Below are 20,053 nucleotides of genomic sequence, written 5' to 3' on the forward strand. Positions count from 1 at the left end.
CAACAAAATGGAGGAACCTGGAAAACATCATGCTGAGTGAAATAAGCCAGTCTCAGAGGGACAAATATCATATGTTCTCCCTGATCAGTGACAACAAACTGAGCACCTAAAAGGAAACCTGTTGAAGTGAAATGGACACTATGAGAAAGAAAGACTTGATCAGCCCTTGTCCTAACTGTCAAGGAACAACTTACTACTTTATTCCTTGTAGTATTTTTTTTGTTCTACTTAATACCATTGGTTGAACTATTTAATTAACACACAATTTTCTTAGGTGTTTAAATTTAACTGAAATATGGGAATAAAAGTGTGAATAAGAGAGGGAGGAGATGCACAGTTTGGCACATGCTCAATTGGACTTACCCTTAATGGTAGAATTAGAAACGTGCCAGGGGATTCCAATTCAAATCCATCAAGGTAGCATGTACCAATGCCATCTCACTAGTCAAAATGATCAGTTTCAGTTCATAATTGGTCATAATGATAGGGTTAAGTATCAAAGGGTTCACATAAACAAGACTAGTGTCTGCTAATACTAACTGATAGAATTAAAAAGCAGAAAACAATCCAACATGGGAAGCAGGATACACAGAAAACTCATTTAATGCCAGATGTCCTAAACAGTGCTCTGGCCTCAGAATCAGCCCTTAAGGCATTCAGATCTGGCTAAAAAGCCTATGAGAGTATTTCAGGAATGGAAAGCCAAGACACTGTGGAAAAAAAAAACAACACCTAAATGAAAAATCTCTGTGAGTGAGATCCCAGCAGAAAGAATGGGATATCAAAGAAGGAGGCATCTTTCTCTGAAAGGAGGAGAGAACTTCCACTTTTGACAATGGCTTTATCTAAATAAGATTGGAGTTGGTGAACTCAATAGGCTTCCATAGCCTTGGCAGCTCATGACAAGAGCTTCAGGTGATTACTGACGTCATAAATAAGAGTGTCAATTGTTAAATCAACAACAGGAGTCACTGTGCACTTATTCCCCATGTAGGATCTCTGTCCTTAATGTGTTGTACTATGTGAATTAACGGTATAACTAGTACTCAAACATTACTTTATACTTTGTGTTTCTGTGTGGGTGCAAACTGTTGAAATCTTTACTTAGTATATACTAAGTTGATCTTCTGTATATAAAGATAATTGAAAATGAATCTTGATGTGAATGGGACGGGAGAGGGAGTGGGAGATGGGATGGTTGTGGGCGGGAGGGAGGTTATGGGGGGAAAAAGCTGCTATGAGAAGAAAAATTTAAGAGTTCATATTTTATTTTTACCTTTTTATGGATTTTATATGCTATGTGTTAGTTAGGTGCTTCCCACCTGTGTTATTTAGGGTTATAATTCTGTAACTTTTCCTCCTTGTACTCATTAGGTTTTGATATCAAGGTTATGGTGGTCTTTTAAAATGAGTAGAAAAGCATTTAATCCTTCTTTATTTTTGAAAGAATATACTATTGTGCTACAATTTCTTCTTTAAATGTTGGGTGAAATTCATCAGTGAAGCTATTGAGGTATTTGGTTACCTCTGAGGAATGTTTTAAAAATGAGTTTAATTTCTTAAAAACATATGGATTAATGCATGTCTTTTGCTTTTTGTATTACTTTCCTGAACTTGTATTTTTAAGGAAATATATGAATTTCATATTAGTTTCCAAAATTATTGGCATAAAATTAATAAACAGCCTTTAAAAGCATTAAAAATAAAACTGCTTTATGATCCAGCAATCTAGCTACTGAGTATATGTCTAAAGGAAATGAAAAGATTATGGTGAATAGACACCATAATTGCATTCAACATGCATTCAGTGTCTATTGAAGCACTATTCACAATAGCAAATATACAGGACAATCTAAGTATATATCAGCAGTTAATGGATAAAAACATGTAGCATACACATTTGTATATTATGTACATTGTATATTATGTACAACCACAGAAAAGGTTGAAATCCTATCATTTGAAAAAAAATATGTACAAACCTAGAGGACGCTGTGTTAAGTGAAATAAACCAGGCATGGAAAGACAAATTTCACATGATCTCACTGCATGGAATCTAAATAAGTTGCTTTCATAGAAGTTGAGAGTAGAACAATGATTACCAGAATGTGGGGAGGGGAGATGGTGGGAGGAATGTGAAGAGCTTAAAGAGTACAGTGTGATGGGGCCAGCATTGTTATGTTACAAGTTAAGCCACTGTCTGTGATGCTGGCATCTCATGTGGGCACTGGTTCGAGTCCTGACTGTTCCACTTCTGATCCAGACCACTGTTAATGTGCAATGGAAGATGACCCAACTGCTTGGGCCCTTGTACTCATGCTGGAGACCCAGAAGAAGATCCTGACTCCTGGCTTCAGCCTGGCCCAGTCTTGCCCATTGTGGCCATCTGGGGAGTGAACTAGTGGAAGGAAGATCTCTCTCTCTCTTTCTGTGTCTGTCTCTGCCTCTCTCTTTGTAAATCTGCCTTTCAATAACCACGCCAAGAGTTAGGCATGTATATTGTAACCCTTTTACAGATAAGGAAATTAAGCATAGAGGTTTTACTTGCTTGCCTTTAATACAAGATCGAATGATAGTGTAAAATTATTTATTTATTTCTGTTTGGAAGGCAGAGAGGGAGGAAGGAAGAGAGAGAGAATCTCCCATCTGCAGGTTCACTCCCTAAACACCTTCAACAACCAGAGTTGGGTCAGGTAGAAGCCAGGAGCCTGGATGTTAATCAGGATTTCCTACGTGGGTGCCATAGACCCAAGTACTTGAGCCATCACCTGCTACCTTCAAGAGTGCACATTAACAGGAAGTTGGAAATGGAAGCAGAACCAGGATTGAAACCCAGGCATTCTGATAAGGGATGGGAGCATCCCAAGCAGTGTCTTAACTGTTGCACCAAATGTCCACTCTCGAGTCATCATTTTCATCCAGTTTTCCAGCTGGTGATTCCGGGACCCAAATACATAAATGCCATATGTACTCATTTTGTTTATCCATTCATTCATTGATAGATATTTGTGTTGTTTCTATTTCTTGGCTATTGTGTTTTTTTTTTTTTTTTTGACAGGCAGAGTGGACAGTGAGAGAGAGAGAGACAGAGAAAAAGGTCTTCCTTTTGCCATTGGTTCACCCTCCAATGGCCGCCGTGGTAGCGCGCTGCGGCCGGCACACCGCGCTGAGCCGATGGCAGGATCCAGGTGCTTATCCTGGTCTCTCATGGGGTGCAGGGCCCAAGCACTTGGGCCATCCTCCACTGCACTCCCTGGCCACAGCAGAGAGCTGGCCTGGAAGAGGGGCAACCGGGACAGGATTGGTGCCCCAACCGTGACTAGAACCCAGTGTGCCGGCGCCACAAGGCAGAGGATTAGCCTAGTGAGCCGCGGCGCCGGCTCTTGGCTATTGTGAATAGTTTTTATGAACAAGGGTGGGAAAATATCTTTAGACTCTGTTTTTTTCTATATATACATCTAGAAATAAGATTGCTGGATATTATGTTCATTCTACTTTTAATTTTTTGAGGAGCCACCATACTGTTTTCCATAGGGTCTGCATTATTGCTTCATTCCCACCAATGTTGCAAAAATAGACCTCACATTTTCAACTTTGCCTTCTTTTCACTGGCTTTTAAAAAGTTGAACTTAAAAAGTTCTCTCCATAGAACTAAACACAAATTGGAAATTTCCTCACTTTTATGTTGCAACCTTATTTTTGTAGTTACTTCACGTCATCAGTAACTTTTTTTCAAAACTTACCCAAACAGTGAGGGAGGTGCCCATAACATTAGTAGTGTTGATGGAGAACTGAACCAGACCTTGCTCATCAGTAGTAGCATTGGAATTATAGTTAGCTTCATTTGCTCTGATGGAGATGGTTTTATTTGGCATAGGGATGCCTTTCCCATCTACAAGGAGCACCTAAAGATTAAAAATTGTGAATCAGTTATCAGGAGGCACTAAACATACTCATTTTATCACCTATAAGAATGCGTGATATATGTTGAAAAATTTTAATCCATTTGAACTTATATGAACCCCAAACACTAATTTTGTTCTTAAATTTTTATATATTCATTTTCTGAAGTATCTTAAGTGTAGAGGTAAGCAGTTGTTAATACATTGTCCTGTGTGCTTCTCCAGTTGTTTTGTCTATGGTGCCTGCTTCTCAACCTGTAGCTTCAAAGGTAGGCAGAGTTAATGATGAATTTCCCACATGATTATTTCAGGTGACATCGTGGAAGCAAAACTAGATTTAGTAAAATCTTCAAACACTTCAAAATAAAAATTAATATAATCTGCCTACACATTTTCCTACATGTCAGTGTTAGAAGCATAATGTAATTTGACATAATTAATGGTGAGATTCTTGTGAGAAAATGACATAAAAATATGAGACTCCCTGATACATCTTGAAGAGAACATGGAGTGACGTAATGCAATGTTCTAAAAATGAAAAAGAAAATCTACAAATTTTGACACTTTTTTTAAAAAAAAAACTCTTTTTCTGCCCTATTTTTTTCATTGTATTCCTTTGAAAGGAAGAGGGAGAGACAAAGAAGCTGGTTCACCCCCTAAATCCTCACAGCAGCTAAAGTTGTATCAGGCCAAAACCAGGAGCCTGCAGCTCAATCTGGGTTTCCCATGTGGGAGGCAGGGACTCAAGTACTGCTTCTCAGGGTGTGCATTAACAGGAAGCTGGAATGGAGATTGGCGCCAGATTCAAGTCCAGGCACCTCAAGATAGGATGCTGGCATCCTAAGCAGTGTCTTAACCACTGCACCCATCACCTGCCCCGTTAGAGCTTGAGAATGATTTTATATATAAATTTACTAGATCTATATTTAGGTGTTTTTACCCTTTTAGGTTATATTAAGCAACCTTTGGTTACACTAATTGATGTCATTAACCAGGTATGATTTTAGCACAGACCATGGCGTTGTGCTAATTAGATGGCAGTGTGTGATTTCACTATTGGATTGTAAAATACTCCACCTGCCCAAAGAAGGGTAACCCCGGTCTGAAATGAGCATCCATTTTCACAAATGAGAGTTTAGTTATGGTTGTTGTGATTTTGCTGGACCCTGTTCCAGTTAATTTCACTCCTGAAAATGAAGAAGAAAAGGATATTTTTTGAGGAGTAATGAAACTGAACTTCTCATACAATTATAATTCATAATTTAGTCAAGGAAATAAATTGCTTCCATTGTTGTTTTCTCCCACACCTATGTGCTACACAAACCTGTTCCATCTTCCTGGATATTGGCCTCAACTTGAAGTTTCATTTCATACCCTTGCCTCTTCAGCTGAAAGGCTTTGGTTTTCACTTGCCAAGAGAAGCAGCCATCACTGTTTAGCTAAGAGGGGAGAAAATGAAATACAAAAACATATCACACATCATCTTGGAAAGATCAGATATCAATCAATCTGGTGGAATTTTGGAGGGGACAAAATATCTAGGCATTTCCTATGATGAGCATGAGCACACAGTATTCTCCAGGGACTATTTTTTAACATTTCTGAATAATATTTCATATCTGAAGAGTCTTCAAAAAGTTCATAGAAACTGCATATTGTGAAAAATTATGAATGAATTTCACCTTTTTTTTTTATCAAAATAAATATCCTTTAATTCCATTTCCACTAACTTAACAGTTATATAATTGACAGGCATATTCCTCTGTATCTCAAATGCCTCAAACTTTTGGGGAGACTTACAGCAGCAGGAAACTAACTCTTCACCAGAGTGGCTGCCCCTTCCTTAGTACGTAGCTGTGGCTGGAAACTGTCTGCATACTTGGGGACTATGTGTCCCATCTCCCTGGCATATCGATGTGGCCATGTGACAAGTTCTTGCTTCACAGAGAGCAGAAGTGATAGCCTTCTCAGTTACGGTGATTAACAATACGTGTATTTTTTCATCATATTGCAACTCACTAGCTGTCTACAAGTTCTTTATTGTTAGTCCCTAGGAGGAAGAGTTTTCAACCTACCTGGTCACTGAATTTCTCACAGAATGCCTGGGACTCTTCATGATAGCAGTTGGTGGGGTTACTATACTTCCTGCAGATTTTCATAGTCACATGTCCTGGGACAGCCTTCCCGTAGGTGTATCTGTCATGAAAACAGTGCCAAAGGAACCCTGAGCATCCCCATTTTCTACCAATTGCTATTTGCCCTTTAGCTTTGGTGATTCACCATCTATACCTCCCTGTGTTCTCTGCAGGACTCACAAATCAAGGACAAATGGATTCCACAATCTCTCTTCTCTTAGAAATCCCTAGTGCAATATATTGAGATTTACTACATTCTTCTTTTATCATGTTTTTTCTCTTGAAATTTTTCTTTTTGTCCTTAAAAAGTTTTTTTAAACTGTTTTTATTACAAAAGCTAAACCTGTTCTTAAGAGAAAAAAAATACCAACAAAAGCAAAATAAAACAAAGAAAGAGAAAAAAATGAACATCCTGTCATCTGCCTGGGATTACAAATGATTGATATCATTGATATCATGGTATCTCTCTTCCATTATCCTCTCCTGTGTATGTCTCTCTCTCTCTCTCTCTCTCTCTCTCTCTCTCTCTCTCACACACACACACACACACACACATACACACACACACACACATATATATATATATATATAAACAAATATATAAATGATGGATGATTGCTATGTTTTCAGGATGCTTGTTTCTTTTCCTATTGGAAGTGTCCTTTATATCTCTATTTTCAAGAATATTGGCTCACCAGTTAGGTGGGGCCAGGACCTTAGCAGCGACTACTCTGAGACAGCACTGGGACAGAGGCCAAGCTGAGTAGTAGGGACATTACATGTATGTCTTTAGGTAGGACTGGTGCCTTCACTTTGCCTGTGCTTTCTCCTACTGCTACTGCTAGACTACCAGGGATAGGAGCATGAGATCTTGGAAGTATGAATTTTTAAGGTTGGAAGGAACCATACAGAGAGACCATGTTCAGTCTCCTTAATAAAAATGGCCATGCAGAGAGGTATGTGGCATGCCATAGGCAGACTGATGAGTTAAGTGAGATTTTGGCTGTATGCCTATCAGCAAATTCTGAACTCAAGACACTTCTCCACTATGTATGCAAGGTCAGGTCAATGGCCTTTGATGACCACGTTTCCTATGTGACCAGGTGTTAATCATTTTCCTGATATATATTTTTGGTTCTTTCTGGCTAACAGAAAGCTACTACCCTTCAACCTTATCCTTTTTTTTTGGTGTGTGTGCACAGCTTTGAGACTGTCAGAATTAATCCTACCAGCAAAGATGCTCTAGAAATAGTTCTCCACCCCACAACAGTTATAGTAATACTTATAAGAACATGAAAGGAAAAAAGGAAAAAATAGAAAGCTACAGGACTTTTTGAGATGGAAGCACACTCAAAGTACTTAAAAGTATTTGTGTTGTCACTACTGCTAGAGAAAACAGACAAAATATCCCAAATGGTGAATTCCTTTTAAATAATTTCCATGAAAATATTTAGAAAATGAACTCACATGCCACACACTGAAACATTCACCTCTTCTTCCAGGAAAGTGATTATCTTTGGCATTGTCACTTTCACTTCAAACTTGGGAAGCACTGTTGATTGGTAATAAAGGCAGGTAGTGATTGGTTTTCAGTTGGGGGGTATTCATATTTTCAGATTCTCTGTAACAACTCCCTAGTGATATTTCAAGACTTTGAAAAAACATCCCTAGTCTCCAATATATTCACATCCACCTTACTCTTGAATGGAGAGTTTAGGGGGGCAGATATTGTGTAGCTAGTTAAATTTTGTGTTCTGATTCCTGTATCCCATATTGGAGCACTGTCTCAAGACCTGGTTACACACTTCCAATCCAGATCCCTGCTCATATGCCTGTGAAGAAACAGATGATGGCCAAAGTACTTAAGTCCCTAAAACCCACATGGGAGACCCAAATGGAGTTTCAGGCCCCTGGCTTTGGCCTGGCCCAACCCTGGCTACTATAATCATTTGGAGAGTGAACTAATAAATAGATGATATATCTCCTTATCTTGTGCCACTCCACCTTTCAAATAATGAATAAATACATATATTTTTAAAATGGAGACTTTGGTGGAGGGACTATGACAGGTCACTGTACGCTTGATGAGTTATGAAAGATTCACCAAAATAAGGATATTTTACATGTTTCAAAATACTAAATATGGCTGCAAAAATAGCCAAGTTATATGAAATCCTATTCATAAATCACCAATATATTGGACTTAGATGAAATTAGTTATCTTCTAAGCCCAGTCTCATCCATGGGAAATGGAAGGACTTCACATGAGCTCACATTCTAGACCCATGAAGTTTAAAAATTCAGTTATTTTCCGTGGCTCATACCAAATTCCTCCACAGTGAAGGAGTGCTCTATCCTTCTGCCTGATGTCTTCTGTACCACCACCCTGTAGGAGCCCAGAAAGGGCTCTGATGAGAGAGTAAAGGACAGTTGCTTGAGGCCGCTGGTTAACTTGATATTCTGCCATTGTGCAATGCGATTAAATTTGGGGTCCTATGGATAAATAAAATATAATTTACAAGAATGCCTAGAACAATGCAGACAGTAAGAAAAAATCTGTGGAGACTCCACTGTTACCTAAAAGTAAACAAATGGAGTGGTGTTTAGGGCTGAAGACAGGGATGACTTATAACCACCCAGCCCTATGTGAGTTTGAAGACTCACCCATTACTGACAAGTTTCTGACATATTATAAAAACCTCTCAAATAAGGACATTTTCCCAAAGCTTATTGCTTTCTTTCTAATTATGGAATGTTTTACATGCTTACCTGAATGTATAGTAGTGGAATCTGTAAGACAGAAAAAGAAAGAAGCTTATAGATAGTATCAAATATCTCCAATTCTCATTTATAAGCAAACCAGATTTGTATAGATTAATTCTCTTTAGAGAAAAACACCTCAAGATATCAGGTGAAATTTTACAGTATTATTAATCCATTTTAAGTAATCACTACACAATGTTAAGAACTTAATAGGCCATCAGTAACAAGTGTAGATGTTCCTGGCCATCATTAGGTATAGGACTGCTAACATTACTTAAGTGCTTATAGCATCTCCTTGAAGAACATTGTTTTGCAATGCAATTTTACAAATTAAGATATAAACATATATAGAAATATAAGTAATCATGTTCAGACCCTGATATTAAGATGAACCATATAATTTTTAGATAATTCTAAGAATGAGAATAATTCCTTTCCTAAAAATGCTTATTCATTTTTAAAACCTAGTATTTAGCAACTGCCTATTTATGTGCTGTGTATCATTCCGAAGCTGAGAAGACAAACATAGCAACACAGAAGAGAACAATGTGTAATAGGGATGAACAGATAAGAAAAAGAAACTTTATATACATGATATTAATATCTATCAGTTGTTTATCTATCCATTCATCCATCCATCATATATCTCAAGTGATGGTAAGCACAAGAAGAAAAATAAAGCAGGGTTAAGCTGACATAGTGATGAATGTGATGTTTGATTTTAGATAGAAGAGTAAAAGTTGAAGCTGGGAGTACAGTTTTAAGGTTATCACAATGATCTTGTAAATAAGAGATTATATTGGCCAGGACCAGGTTGTAGCAATTCACTGTGGAAAGAAGTTTCCAGGTGAAGAAAATTCTTTTGCTATGCAATTTTGCAGATAGAGAAATGCACATGTATGGCTATATGTTAAACAATGTGATTTTGTGGATGAAATTAAAGTGAGAGAAAGAGAGAAGTAAGGATTATGCCACAATCTTTTGCTTTAGAAACCATAAGAGGAGAATTGCCTTTTCTTTTAGATAATGTGGTTAAGAAGTATATTTGTAAGAGAAAAGGGAATAATTTGGTTTGATGTTTACATTATAAGATAATATAACAAGTTATTTGTTACCACAGATATCAAGGATTAGTCTTGAACAAATTGCTGTCATCTTATGTTGGAGCAGAGATTTTAGAAGTGTGTTTAGGGAAGTTATTTGAATCAGGGTTCTTTCATTTTTTAGCAATGTCATTTAATATATCTTTCTAATTTTCCTAATTGAGATGAATTAAAGAGTAAATTTAATGTTATGATAACTGACTAACACCAATCAAAAGACCTGGGATACTGTTTTAAATGAGGATCTTGTGCTATTGTCATGTCAACAGTTACTGTTGGTGATGCAATACTCTTATTCTCCCTGCTCCTTCCCTAAATACCAAGACAGGTTCTGTTTCCCAGTGTGTCTATAAAGATGATAATGATTTTATGTAAATAATAGGAGACTCACCAACTCATTCTGTGGGCGAAAATTTTCATCCAATGAGACAACACGAAATTTCACTGAAACAGAAATTTTTTTATTTTTTATTTTTTTATTTTTTTGACAGGCAGAGTGGACAGTGAGAGAGACAGAAAAAAGGGCTTCCTTTTTGCCTTTGGTTCACCCTCCAATGGCCACTGCGGCCGGCACATCCTGCTGATCTGAAGCCAGGAGTCAGGTGCTTCCCCTGGTCTCCCATGCGCGTGCAGGGCCCAAGCACTTGGGCCACCCTCCACTGCCTTCCCGGGCCACAGCAGAGAGCTGGACTGGAAGAGGAGCAACCGGGACAGAATCCGGCACCCCGACCGGGACTAGAATCCAGTATGCCGGCACCACAGGTGGAGGATTAGCCTATTGAGCCGCGGTGCCGGCCTGAAACAGAAATATTTTTATGAGCACCCAAAACCCTTTCCTAGGACTATACACTGGGGAGACAAATTTTTGAGGAACAAGGATTACATGGACTGTGGAGAACGGAAGGGAGAATATGTCTTTCCTTTTCAATGTCCTGACTGTGGGTCTCTTTTTACCTGTCTGCCCTGGTTTGTAGATGGGTTTGTCTGTCTGTACAAAGACCAGGTTGTCCTTGTTTCTAATCAACACTGTGGTCCGTCTCCGGAATTCTTGGGTTGCTCCTTTTACTTGGACAGTGAGGAACATTACTTTCTCAATGGATGAAGACACAGGTACCTGAAATTCAGAAGCAGTCCTGAGAATTCATTCAGTCTCTCAAGTCTCCTCCCCCATTCCCAGTTCCACTGCTCCCTTGGAGACTTTACCCTCTGTATATATTTTCTCTCCTTCATTCTAATCTAGAAAAGCTGGCATGGACAGGGAATACTTCTGCAGTTTTACACATGAGAAAATGAAACACAAGGCAGGGGGCAATCAATCAGTAAGGCAGGTTGTAAGTGAGAGTCATATCTTAGGGTTCCAATGGTACAGTCTTGATTCAATTATATACTGGGATTGATAAGGTGATGCTATATGCTTAAAGGACATAGAAAAACATGTCCTGAGGTTATAAAGAGAAGCTCACCATAGTTTACTAGCACTATGTTGTGAGTATCTCACATATGGATAACTCTGAAGAGACATTAAAAATTAGCTCAGGCTGATTTCTCCAACTTTTGTTCTTCAAATAGGGAGTGATGTGTTCCTGTTAGTCTGCCATGGGTGGCTCATGTTGAGCACTGACCTAGTTTGTTTTATTAAGATTTTTTTCCACTTCACTTTTAAGGAGAAGCCACATTTTCCTTTTATCTGCCATATACTTTTTTTTTTTTTTTGGACAGGCAGAGTGGACAGTAGAGGGAGACAGAGAGAAAGGTCTTCCTTTTTGCCATTGGTTCACCCTCCAATGGCCGCCGCGGTAGGTGCGCCGCGGTAGGTGCGCTGCGGCCGGCGCACCGCGCTGTTCCAATGGCAGGAGCCAGGTACTTATCCTGGTCTCCCATGGGGTGCAGGGCCCAAGAACTTGGGCCATCCTCCACTGCACTCCCTGGCCACAGCAGAGAGCTGGCCTGGAAGAGGGGCAACCGGGACAGGATCGGTGCCCCCACTGGGACTAGAACCCGGTGTGCTGGCGCCGCAAGGCAGAGAATTAGCCTGTTAAGCCACGGCGCCAGCTACTTTTTTTTTTCTGGCTAGTAGGATTTTACTTTGAACATTAAAATAATTTTTATATTCCTATAAATATTTGCCTTCCACAGCAGGGAATTTTTGTATGGCTTCTTAATTTCTACACTTAACTGCTATATTTTAATGGCTACCTGAAGTTCTTACCAGGCCTCAAAGTTTTTTGGTTCACTCCCTGTGCCCATCATGGCCCAAGTAAGGAACCAGGAACTCATTCCAAGTCTCCCACATGGATGGCAGGAATCCAGCTACCTGAGCCATGACCACTGCCTCCCAGAGTCTGAACTGGTGGGGACTGAGAGTCAGGACGTGGAGGCAGAGATCACACCCAGGCACTCTGGTGTAGGATGCAGGTACCCCAACCAGTCTGTAACCACTAAGCCAAGCGCCTGCTCCCACAGTCTCATGTTGACTGGATCCCTGGACCCTGACTTAGTGAACAGGTCTATTAAGCCAAACAACCACACTCACAGTGAAGGAGATGCAGTGGAATAAATCCTTCTCCACCACCAGGTCAGTGAAGAGGCTCCTGTTTTCTCTGAGAGCCTCCAAAGAAGCAGTTACAGTCACTGTCTCATTCAGCTGGCTCAGAAGTAGGCAGCCCTTCACAGGTGTTCCAGTGTGGATCAGGGAGGGGACCAGCACCATGTAGTTTCTGAGAATGGGAGAGTCCAGTGAAAGGGGAGTGAAGGAAAAGAAACTTTACTTCAACAACACTATTTTCTATCAAAATTATTGTTATCCTAACAATTTTAATTTATTTAATTTTTATGTATTTATTAGAGAGGGAAGGAGGAGATACACACACACACACACACAGAGAGGGAAAAAGAGAGAGAGAGAGTTTGCTCCCATCCACTGGTTACTTCTCAAGTGCTAACAGTAAATCTGGGAGCTGGGAACTCAATCCAGTTCTCCCACACTGGTGGTAGGAACCCAATTACTTAAGCCATCACCACTGCCTCCAAGTCAGGAACTGAAATCAGGTACTCCCACTGGAACACAGACATCCTAATTAGCACGTTAACCACTAGGTCAAATGCACCCCACCTCCAAGCTCTGTTTGCAGTGGCATGCATTAGAATTATTTCCCTTTTGCATCATACGCCATGGCAGTGAGCTTAAACAGGTAAGCAAACATCACCTTACGGAATCTTTAAGGTATGTGAACATCTGAATTCAAATAAGAAAATACCAGGTACATTTGTGTTGCAAATCTACTTTACCTTAGGATGTCTGTAAAAATAAAACTATTTCTCAGGTATGTGAACATCACAAAACCCAATCAAATACATTTTTTTCACTAAAAAAAGTACATTTAGTTGTCTCTCAGAATCTGTAGGGGATTGGTTCTAAGACGCCCCACCAATACCAAAATCTGCAAACGCTCAATTCTTTATACAAAATGCTGAACTATTTGCATATAACTCATACATTTTCTCCCATGTACTTGAAATAGTCTCTAGATTATAATACCTAATTAAGCTATAAATACTCTATAATGGTTGTTATGCCATGATGTTTAGAAAAAAAGACAAGATAAAAGTCTTTACTTACAAGAGTCAAAGGGATCACACAAACAAGACAAGTGTCTGCTAATACTAACTGATACAATCAAAAAGGGAGAGAAAGATCCAACATGGGAAGCGGGATACACAACAGACTCAGAATGGCAGACGTCCTAAACAACACTCTGGCCTCAGAATCAGCCCTTAAGGCATTCGGATCTGGCTGAATAGCCCATGAGAGTATTGTAGGCATGGAAAGCCAAGATACCATGGAAAAGAAAAAAAGAAGAAGACCTAAATGAAAGATCTCTGTGAGTGAGATCCCAGTGGAAAGAATGGGGCCATCAAAGAAGGAGGTACCTTTCTCTGAAGGGAGGAGAGAACTTCCACTTTGACTATGACCCTATCAGAATAAGATCAAAGTCAGCGAACTCTAAAGGCTTCCATAGCCCTGGCAACTCATGACTAGAGCCTAGGGAATTACTGACGCCATGAACAGGAGTGTCAAATTGTTAAGTCAGCAACAGGAGTCACTGTGTACTTACATCCCACGTGGGATCTGTCCCTAATGTGTTGTCTAATGTGAAGTGATGCTATAACTGGTACTGAAACAGTATTTTTACACTTTGTGTTTCTGCGTGGGTACAAACTGATCAGATCTTTACTAATTATATGCAGAATCGATCTTCTGTATATAAAGATAATTGGAAATGAAAAAAGGAAAAACCTGGTGTTAAATTGGAAATGTAGAAAATTAATTAATTTTTAAAAAAAATATATATTATGTAAGATCTCTGTCTTTAATGTACTGTACACTCTTATTTAATGCTATAACTAGTACTCCAACAGTATTTTTTTTTTCACTATGTGTTGCTGTATGGTGGCAAACTGTTGAAATCGTTACCTAATATATACTAAACTGATCTTCTGTATATAAAGAGAATTGAAAATGAATCATGATGTGATTGGAAGGGGAGAGGGTGCGGGAAAGGGGAGGGTTGTGGGTGGGAGGGAAATTTTGGGAGGGGGAACCCATTGTAACCTATAAGCTGTGCTTTGGAAATTTATATTCATTAAATAAAAGTTTAATTTTAAAAAAAGTCTTTACATGCTCAGAATCCTTAGAAAATATTTTTGATCCACAGATAATTGACCCTGCAGATGCCACAATAGCAGATACACAGACATCTTTGGGATACAGGTTAGTGTAGGAATCCTTGTTGTGGAAAGAACTAACTGTATCATACTAATCGCATGTGCTCAACATCCTTGTGGAAACTGTCTGATAACAATTTGCATCTACTTTATGGATCTGGAATCTGAGAGTCAAAGTGAGTCACTGAAGTTTCAATTATGATTTAAAAAAAACTGGTAGCATTAGTGTATAACCATGGGTGTCTGCATTTAAAATATGTGCCTTTCAACTCAAGCTCAATAATTCAAAAATACCATTCAAAGATGCCTGTCCAGTGATTGAATTAGGATCTTGGTAACTCATTAGCAGGACACAAACTTTTGCAGTGCCCTGATAAATAATTTAAGACAGACCATGTAGTTTTCAAACATTTTTGCTAACAGAATTCATAAAATAAATTTTAGAGACCTTTTACTGCTTTGTTATTTTCAAGTAAACAGCTATTTTACATCATATTTTATGTTTCAAGTTAAGCATGTTACTTTTGCAAATTTCCCATGGAATCTTAAGTATAATAGTTATAAGATACCCAATACCATCTGCTTAAAGAATATATTTAAAAGTTCTTTTTACAATGGTCAGAAATTTCACAACTTTCCCATTTTTCATCCTTGACCTTGAATTTCCATGCCATTTATCACAAAGAAGCTTATCTGATGATTTCAATGCTTTGAAATATTTTATTGAACACTATTCTTTATTAACAAGTATATGAGTACATATATGTGTAAATACATACACACATACATGTAAGTAATATGACATGTGACTTCTTCATTTAAAAATAATGTGACAATAAATTTGTAAACATTAACTATTCTCCTCTGATTGAGTTATTTTCAAAAGTGCTGGGTTACAACTACAAACAAAATAGATTACAAATTATGATTCATACATGTTAAATATAAATTGTAAACATTCTTGAAGCTTATCTTTATTTTTTAAAAAAGATTTATTTATTTATTTGAAAGTCAGAGTTACACAGAAAGAGGAGAGGCAGGGAGAGAGAGATTGAGAGAGAGAGAGATCTTCCATCTGATCATTCACGCCCCAGTTGGCCACAGCGGCCGGAACTGTGCTGACCTGAAACCAGAGCCAGGAGTTACTTCTAGATCTCCCAGGCAGGTGTAGGGCCCCAAAGGTTTGAGCCATCTTTTACTGCTTTCCCAAGCCATAGCAGAGAGCTGGATAGGAAGTGGAGCAGCCGGGACTTGAACTGGCGCCCATATGGGATAGCGGTACTGCAGGAAGCAGCTTTACCTGCTACCCCACAACTTCTCCCTGGAGCTTTTCTTTAAAGAGAATGATTAGCTGTTTGTTCCCCCAGTGAGTGTGTGTATACATAGGTAGACATTCCTTAATGCATAAATTAACCGAGGGGTAGTGTTCACTTTGTTATTATGTTTGTTTTGTGTGCTGAGAAGTCCTGAGAAGTATCATTCATATAAAAATAACAAAATCGCAAGTAAAACAGTATCACTATCACCACTTCTTGCAACTCCTTCTGCATTCTATGTCAAAAATCACCCTGTACACATATATCAAAAATTGCTTTTAGGGGCCAGTGCCATGGCGCAGTAGGTTAATCCTCTTCCTGCGGTGCTGGCATCCCATGTGGGCACCAGTTCTAGTCCTGGCTGCTCCTCTTCATATCCAGCTCTATGATGTGGTCTGGGAAAGCAGTAGAGGATGGCCCAAGTGCTTGGGCCCCTGTGCCCGTGTGGGAGACTGGGAAGAAGCACCTGGCTCCCCTTCGGATGGGCACTGCTCCGGCCGTTGTGGTCATTTGGGGAGTGAACCAACAGCAGGAAGACCTTTATCTCTGTCTCTCCCTCTGTCTGTAACTCTACGTCTCAAATAAATAAATGAAATCTTTTTTAAAAATTGCTTATAATCAGCTGTCTGATGGAATTTCCTTTAGTTCCTCCTTACGTTTTGTTCAAAGAATTCATCACCACCTGATCTGGAAAAGTTTTTCTAGGTTATCAGAATTCTTTGCTTTCTTAATGTTAACACCAGTATTTCAAATTAGTCCTTTAGCTGGCTCCACAGAGATTTATATTCTAGGGCAACGCTCCATGGTTAAGATCTAGGTGAGGGAGACATTTGTCTTTATTTTATAAAAAAGAAAGAAGAAAAGAAAGAAAGAAAATGACAAGAAATTAAGAGAGAGGAGATAAGAAAATATAAATAGCGTGGTCTCAAGCAGGTCAACAGCAACATCAGGATTAGAAAATAGAATCCTTTGAACATTATCAATTTCTAATGCCTTTTAGAAAGACTGCATATCATCTGGAAATACAGAGATGCAGAGATCCAGGAAAAAAAAAGACTTCGTGAAGAATCAAAGGAGCAGATTTACAAAATCTCATGGTGGAAAGGAACCATAGAGATGGAAAGGCAAAGGGATGAAATAAAGGAGACATCTGGAATACAGGCTAGGACGCTGTAAGTTCATGCTTCATGCTCTGTGTGGGACTCACGGTTTTCCAGAGGCGGAGGCACCTGCAGGCAGGAGGACCAGGAGGAAGAGAACAAGACTTGGGTGAAGGAGTTTATTTTTCCCCATGCTGCAGGGAGAAAGGGCCAGAAGAGACCGGACCAGACTGTCCCTCACTCCCTACAGTTGATCTGACCGAAGCACTCCCAGCTTTTTGTTGCTCTGTGTGCAAACAGGAAGTTCCACCCACACAAAGTCCCTAAACAAATTTGAGACAAATTTTCTGAAAGGTTCATTGATGGCCTAGTTACAGTCAATGTTAATTCCTGGCAGGCTAAGTCGAATTTATTGAGGGATAAAATTGACATTCCTGTTAGTGTTTACTTTCTCTGAGCTTTCCTGTAAAGCAGCTAATCAGCTTTTCAACCCCTTCTCTCACATTCCTCACCACCCCTCACAGTGCCTTTTACGGCTTTTCTCCTATCTCCAGTGTGAAAAATTGGCCAGGAGGCTACATGTTAAGCAGTACTGGGCAGACTCAAAAGAGTTACTTGACTGTAAGTCAGCAGGGCTGAAAATTTTCCATTGCATGTGTCTACCTTAAATGTTGAAGCTGATGCAGAATTCACTGGTAATCCACAGAAATAACATTGCTGGTAGGTTTTGGCTTTTAAGAATATTACTGGATTGAAGATGAAGAGCTATGCCCTGAAAGAATAACCACAAATAATTTCCTGTTTTAATAAAGTGAAGGAGGAAAGAGGAAGCAACAGGCCTCAAAAACAAGCTTTGGGGGCCGGCACCATGGCGCAATAGGTTAATCCTCCACTGTGGAGCCAGCATCCCATATGGGCGCCGGTTCCAGTCCCAGTTGTTCCTCTTCCAGTCCAGCTCTCTGCTGTGGCCCGGGAAAGCAGTGGAGGATGGCCCAAGTGCTTCAGCCCCTGCACCCACATGGGAGACCCGGAGGAAGCTCCTGGCTCCTGGCTTCGGATCAGCACAGCTCTACATGTTGCAGCCATTTGGGAAGTGAACCAATGGAAGGAAGACCTTTCTCTGACTCTCTCTCTCTCTCATACTGTCTGTAACTCTGCCTGTCAAATAAATAAATAAAACCTTTAAAAAAAAAACAAGCTTTGACCTACTGTGACTAACAAAGGTCCCAATGTCTTTAACATCTACAATTCAAACAGATTTCCATGATCCTCCTCTCCCATATTTAATTCACATAAACAATTTCATTATTCATCCACCCACCCATTTGTTTGCACAGCTATTCAGTTGTTGGAAAGTATTTATTTATCCTATTAGGGCTAGACACCATGCAAGATCCTAGAGATAGACTAATCAAATAAGTAAAAACAGGCTGGCGTCGCAGCTCACTACGCTAATCCTCCGCCTGCAGTGCTTGCACTCCAGGTTCTAGTCCCGGTTGGGGTGCCGGATTCGGTCCCGATTGCTCCTCTTCCACTCCAGCTCTCTGCTGTAGCCCGGGAAGGCAGTGGAGGATGGCCCAAGTACTTGGGCCATGCACCTGCATGGGAGACCAGGAGGAAGCACCTGGCTCCTGGCTTTGGATTGGTGTAGCGCGCCAGCCATAGCAGCCATTTGGGGGGTGAACCAACGGAAGGAAGACCTTTCTCTCTGTCTCTCTCTCTCTTACTAACTCTGCCTGTCAAAAAAAAAAAGCATAAAAAATTAAGTAGAAACAGATTAGCACTAAGAGGTCTTACCTTCTTGTGAGGGTGAACACAGAGCAAAAAAATCAAACAACAGAAACAGAGTAGCCAAATATTATCAGCAAGGGAGTTTGGTACTCTGAGAGTTGGTAAGATGCAAAACAGACTTGGGGGCTTGAGGAGAAAATTTGGGGAAAGCAAAATGTCAGACTCTGAAGCATGTATTTGCTCTGGAGGAAATGCCTGTACACTGAAGAGGGGGGAAGAAACAGACTTGAAGTCAGAAAGGAGCTTATTGGCAATGTTATGGTATTTGGGGAAGGAATCGGTGATTGATCTCAGATTTGTTTCCTAGGAAGACCCCTAAAATTTGGCATAGTGACTGGCGGGAAGAAATCCAGGAAGTAGGGCACCCACTAGCTGGGAATCAGTGCAACAGCATAGGCAGAAACTGACGGTATTTTCAACTAAGGTATTCAGATAAGGATTGTAAAGAGCCTGCAGGTTTATTTCATATCTGAAAGGTAAAATTACAGTATGCAATGAATGCATTAGTGTGATGGATAAAGGAAATATGACTTCCAGTTTTTCTGATTGGTCATCATGTGAATTTTCTTGCATTTATCTGAGTGAGGGAAGCAGGAAACAGATTGGTGCGAGAAGAAGGAATGACAGAAGGACTGAAGGATGAGAAGATAAAAGCATGGTTTGGGGATGTGCTTGTGTGATATTCAAGTATTAATATTCATATAGATTTTAAATTTGAATCCAGATCTAAGAGAAATATAATCTAATAGAAATATAATTGACCTTTTATGCAATTTTCTAATAGACACATTAAAAATAAAAATACTTTAAATTAATTTTAATAACTTATTTAATCAATTATATACTAAATATTATTTCAACAGTCAATCTAAAAATTGAGAATTAGATATTTTTCTTTTTCTTTTTCTTTTTCCATATTTAGTCTTTGCAGTCTGGTGTGGATTTTACAGTCACAGCAGAGATGAATTTAGACTAATCACATCTCAAATGTTCAATAGTCCCACATAGCTAGTGGTTACCAGATTGGACTTAACAGGCTTCAAACAATGTTTTTCAAATCATGGTGGGTTATGATATCATGGTCATGATCAGGATTTTAAAAATCATATAGAATATCATGCAATATATCAGAATAAGCAAAAGTTTGTGAAACATTTGTTTCTCATATAGCTGCAGCAAATGCTGTTGGCTGTTTCCTATTACCACTGCTCCAATTCT

The 20,053-nt window shown here is 39.4% G+C and overlaps 1 protein-coding gene across 1 annotated transcript in view; it reads right to left on the minus strand.

The window, feature by feature from the left end:
- The window catches only part of A2M (alpha-2-macroglobulin), a 69,080-nt gene extending 51,779 nt beyond the window's left edge, over window positions 1-17,301 (minus strand). Inside the window, exons 1-11 of the mRNA XM_062194645.1 lie at window positions 17,152-17,301; window positions 12,437-12,620; window positions 10,858-11,017; window positions 10,295-10,347; window positions 8,807-8,827; window positions 8,362-8,530; window positions 7,505-7,589; window positions 5,978-6,098; window positions 5,227-5,341; window positions 4,980-5,089; window positions 3,744-3,905 (exon numbers count right to left, since the gene is read on the minus strand). Of these exons, the coding sequence (XP_062050629.1) occupies window positions 3,744-3,905; window positions 4,980-5,089; window positions 5,227-5,341; window positions 5,978-6,098; window positions 7,505-7,589; window positions 8,362-8,530; window positions 8,807-8,827; window positions 10,295-10,347; window positions 10,858-11,017; window positions 12,437-12,620; window positions 17,152-17,237 (1,266 nt within the window). The 5' untranslated portion in view covers window positions 17,238-17,301. The remainder of the gene's footprint in view (window positions 1-3,743; window positions 3,906-4,979; window positions 5,090-5,226; window positions 5,342-5,977; window positions 6,099-7,504; window positions 7,590-8,361; window positions 8,531-8,806; window positions 8,828-10,294; window positions 10,348-10,857; window positions 11,018-12,436; window positions 12,621-17,151) is intronic.
- Between the last annotated feature and the right edge of the window lie 2,752 nt (window positions 17,302-20,053).

Source organism: Lepus europaeus, chromosome 6 (assembly GCF_033115175.1).
Source record: "Lepus europaeus isolate LE1 chromosome 6, mLepTim1.pri, whole genome shotgun sequence".
NCBI lineage: Eukaryota > Metazoa > Chordata > Mammalia > Lagomorpha > Leporidae > Lepus > Lepus europaeus.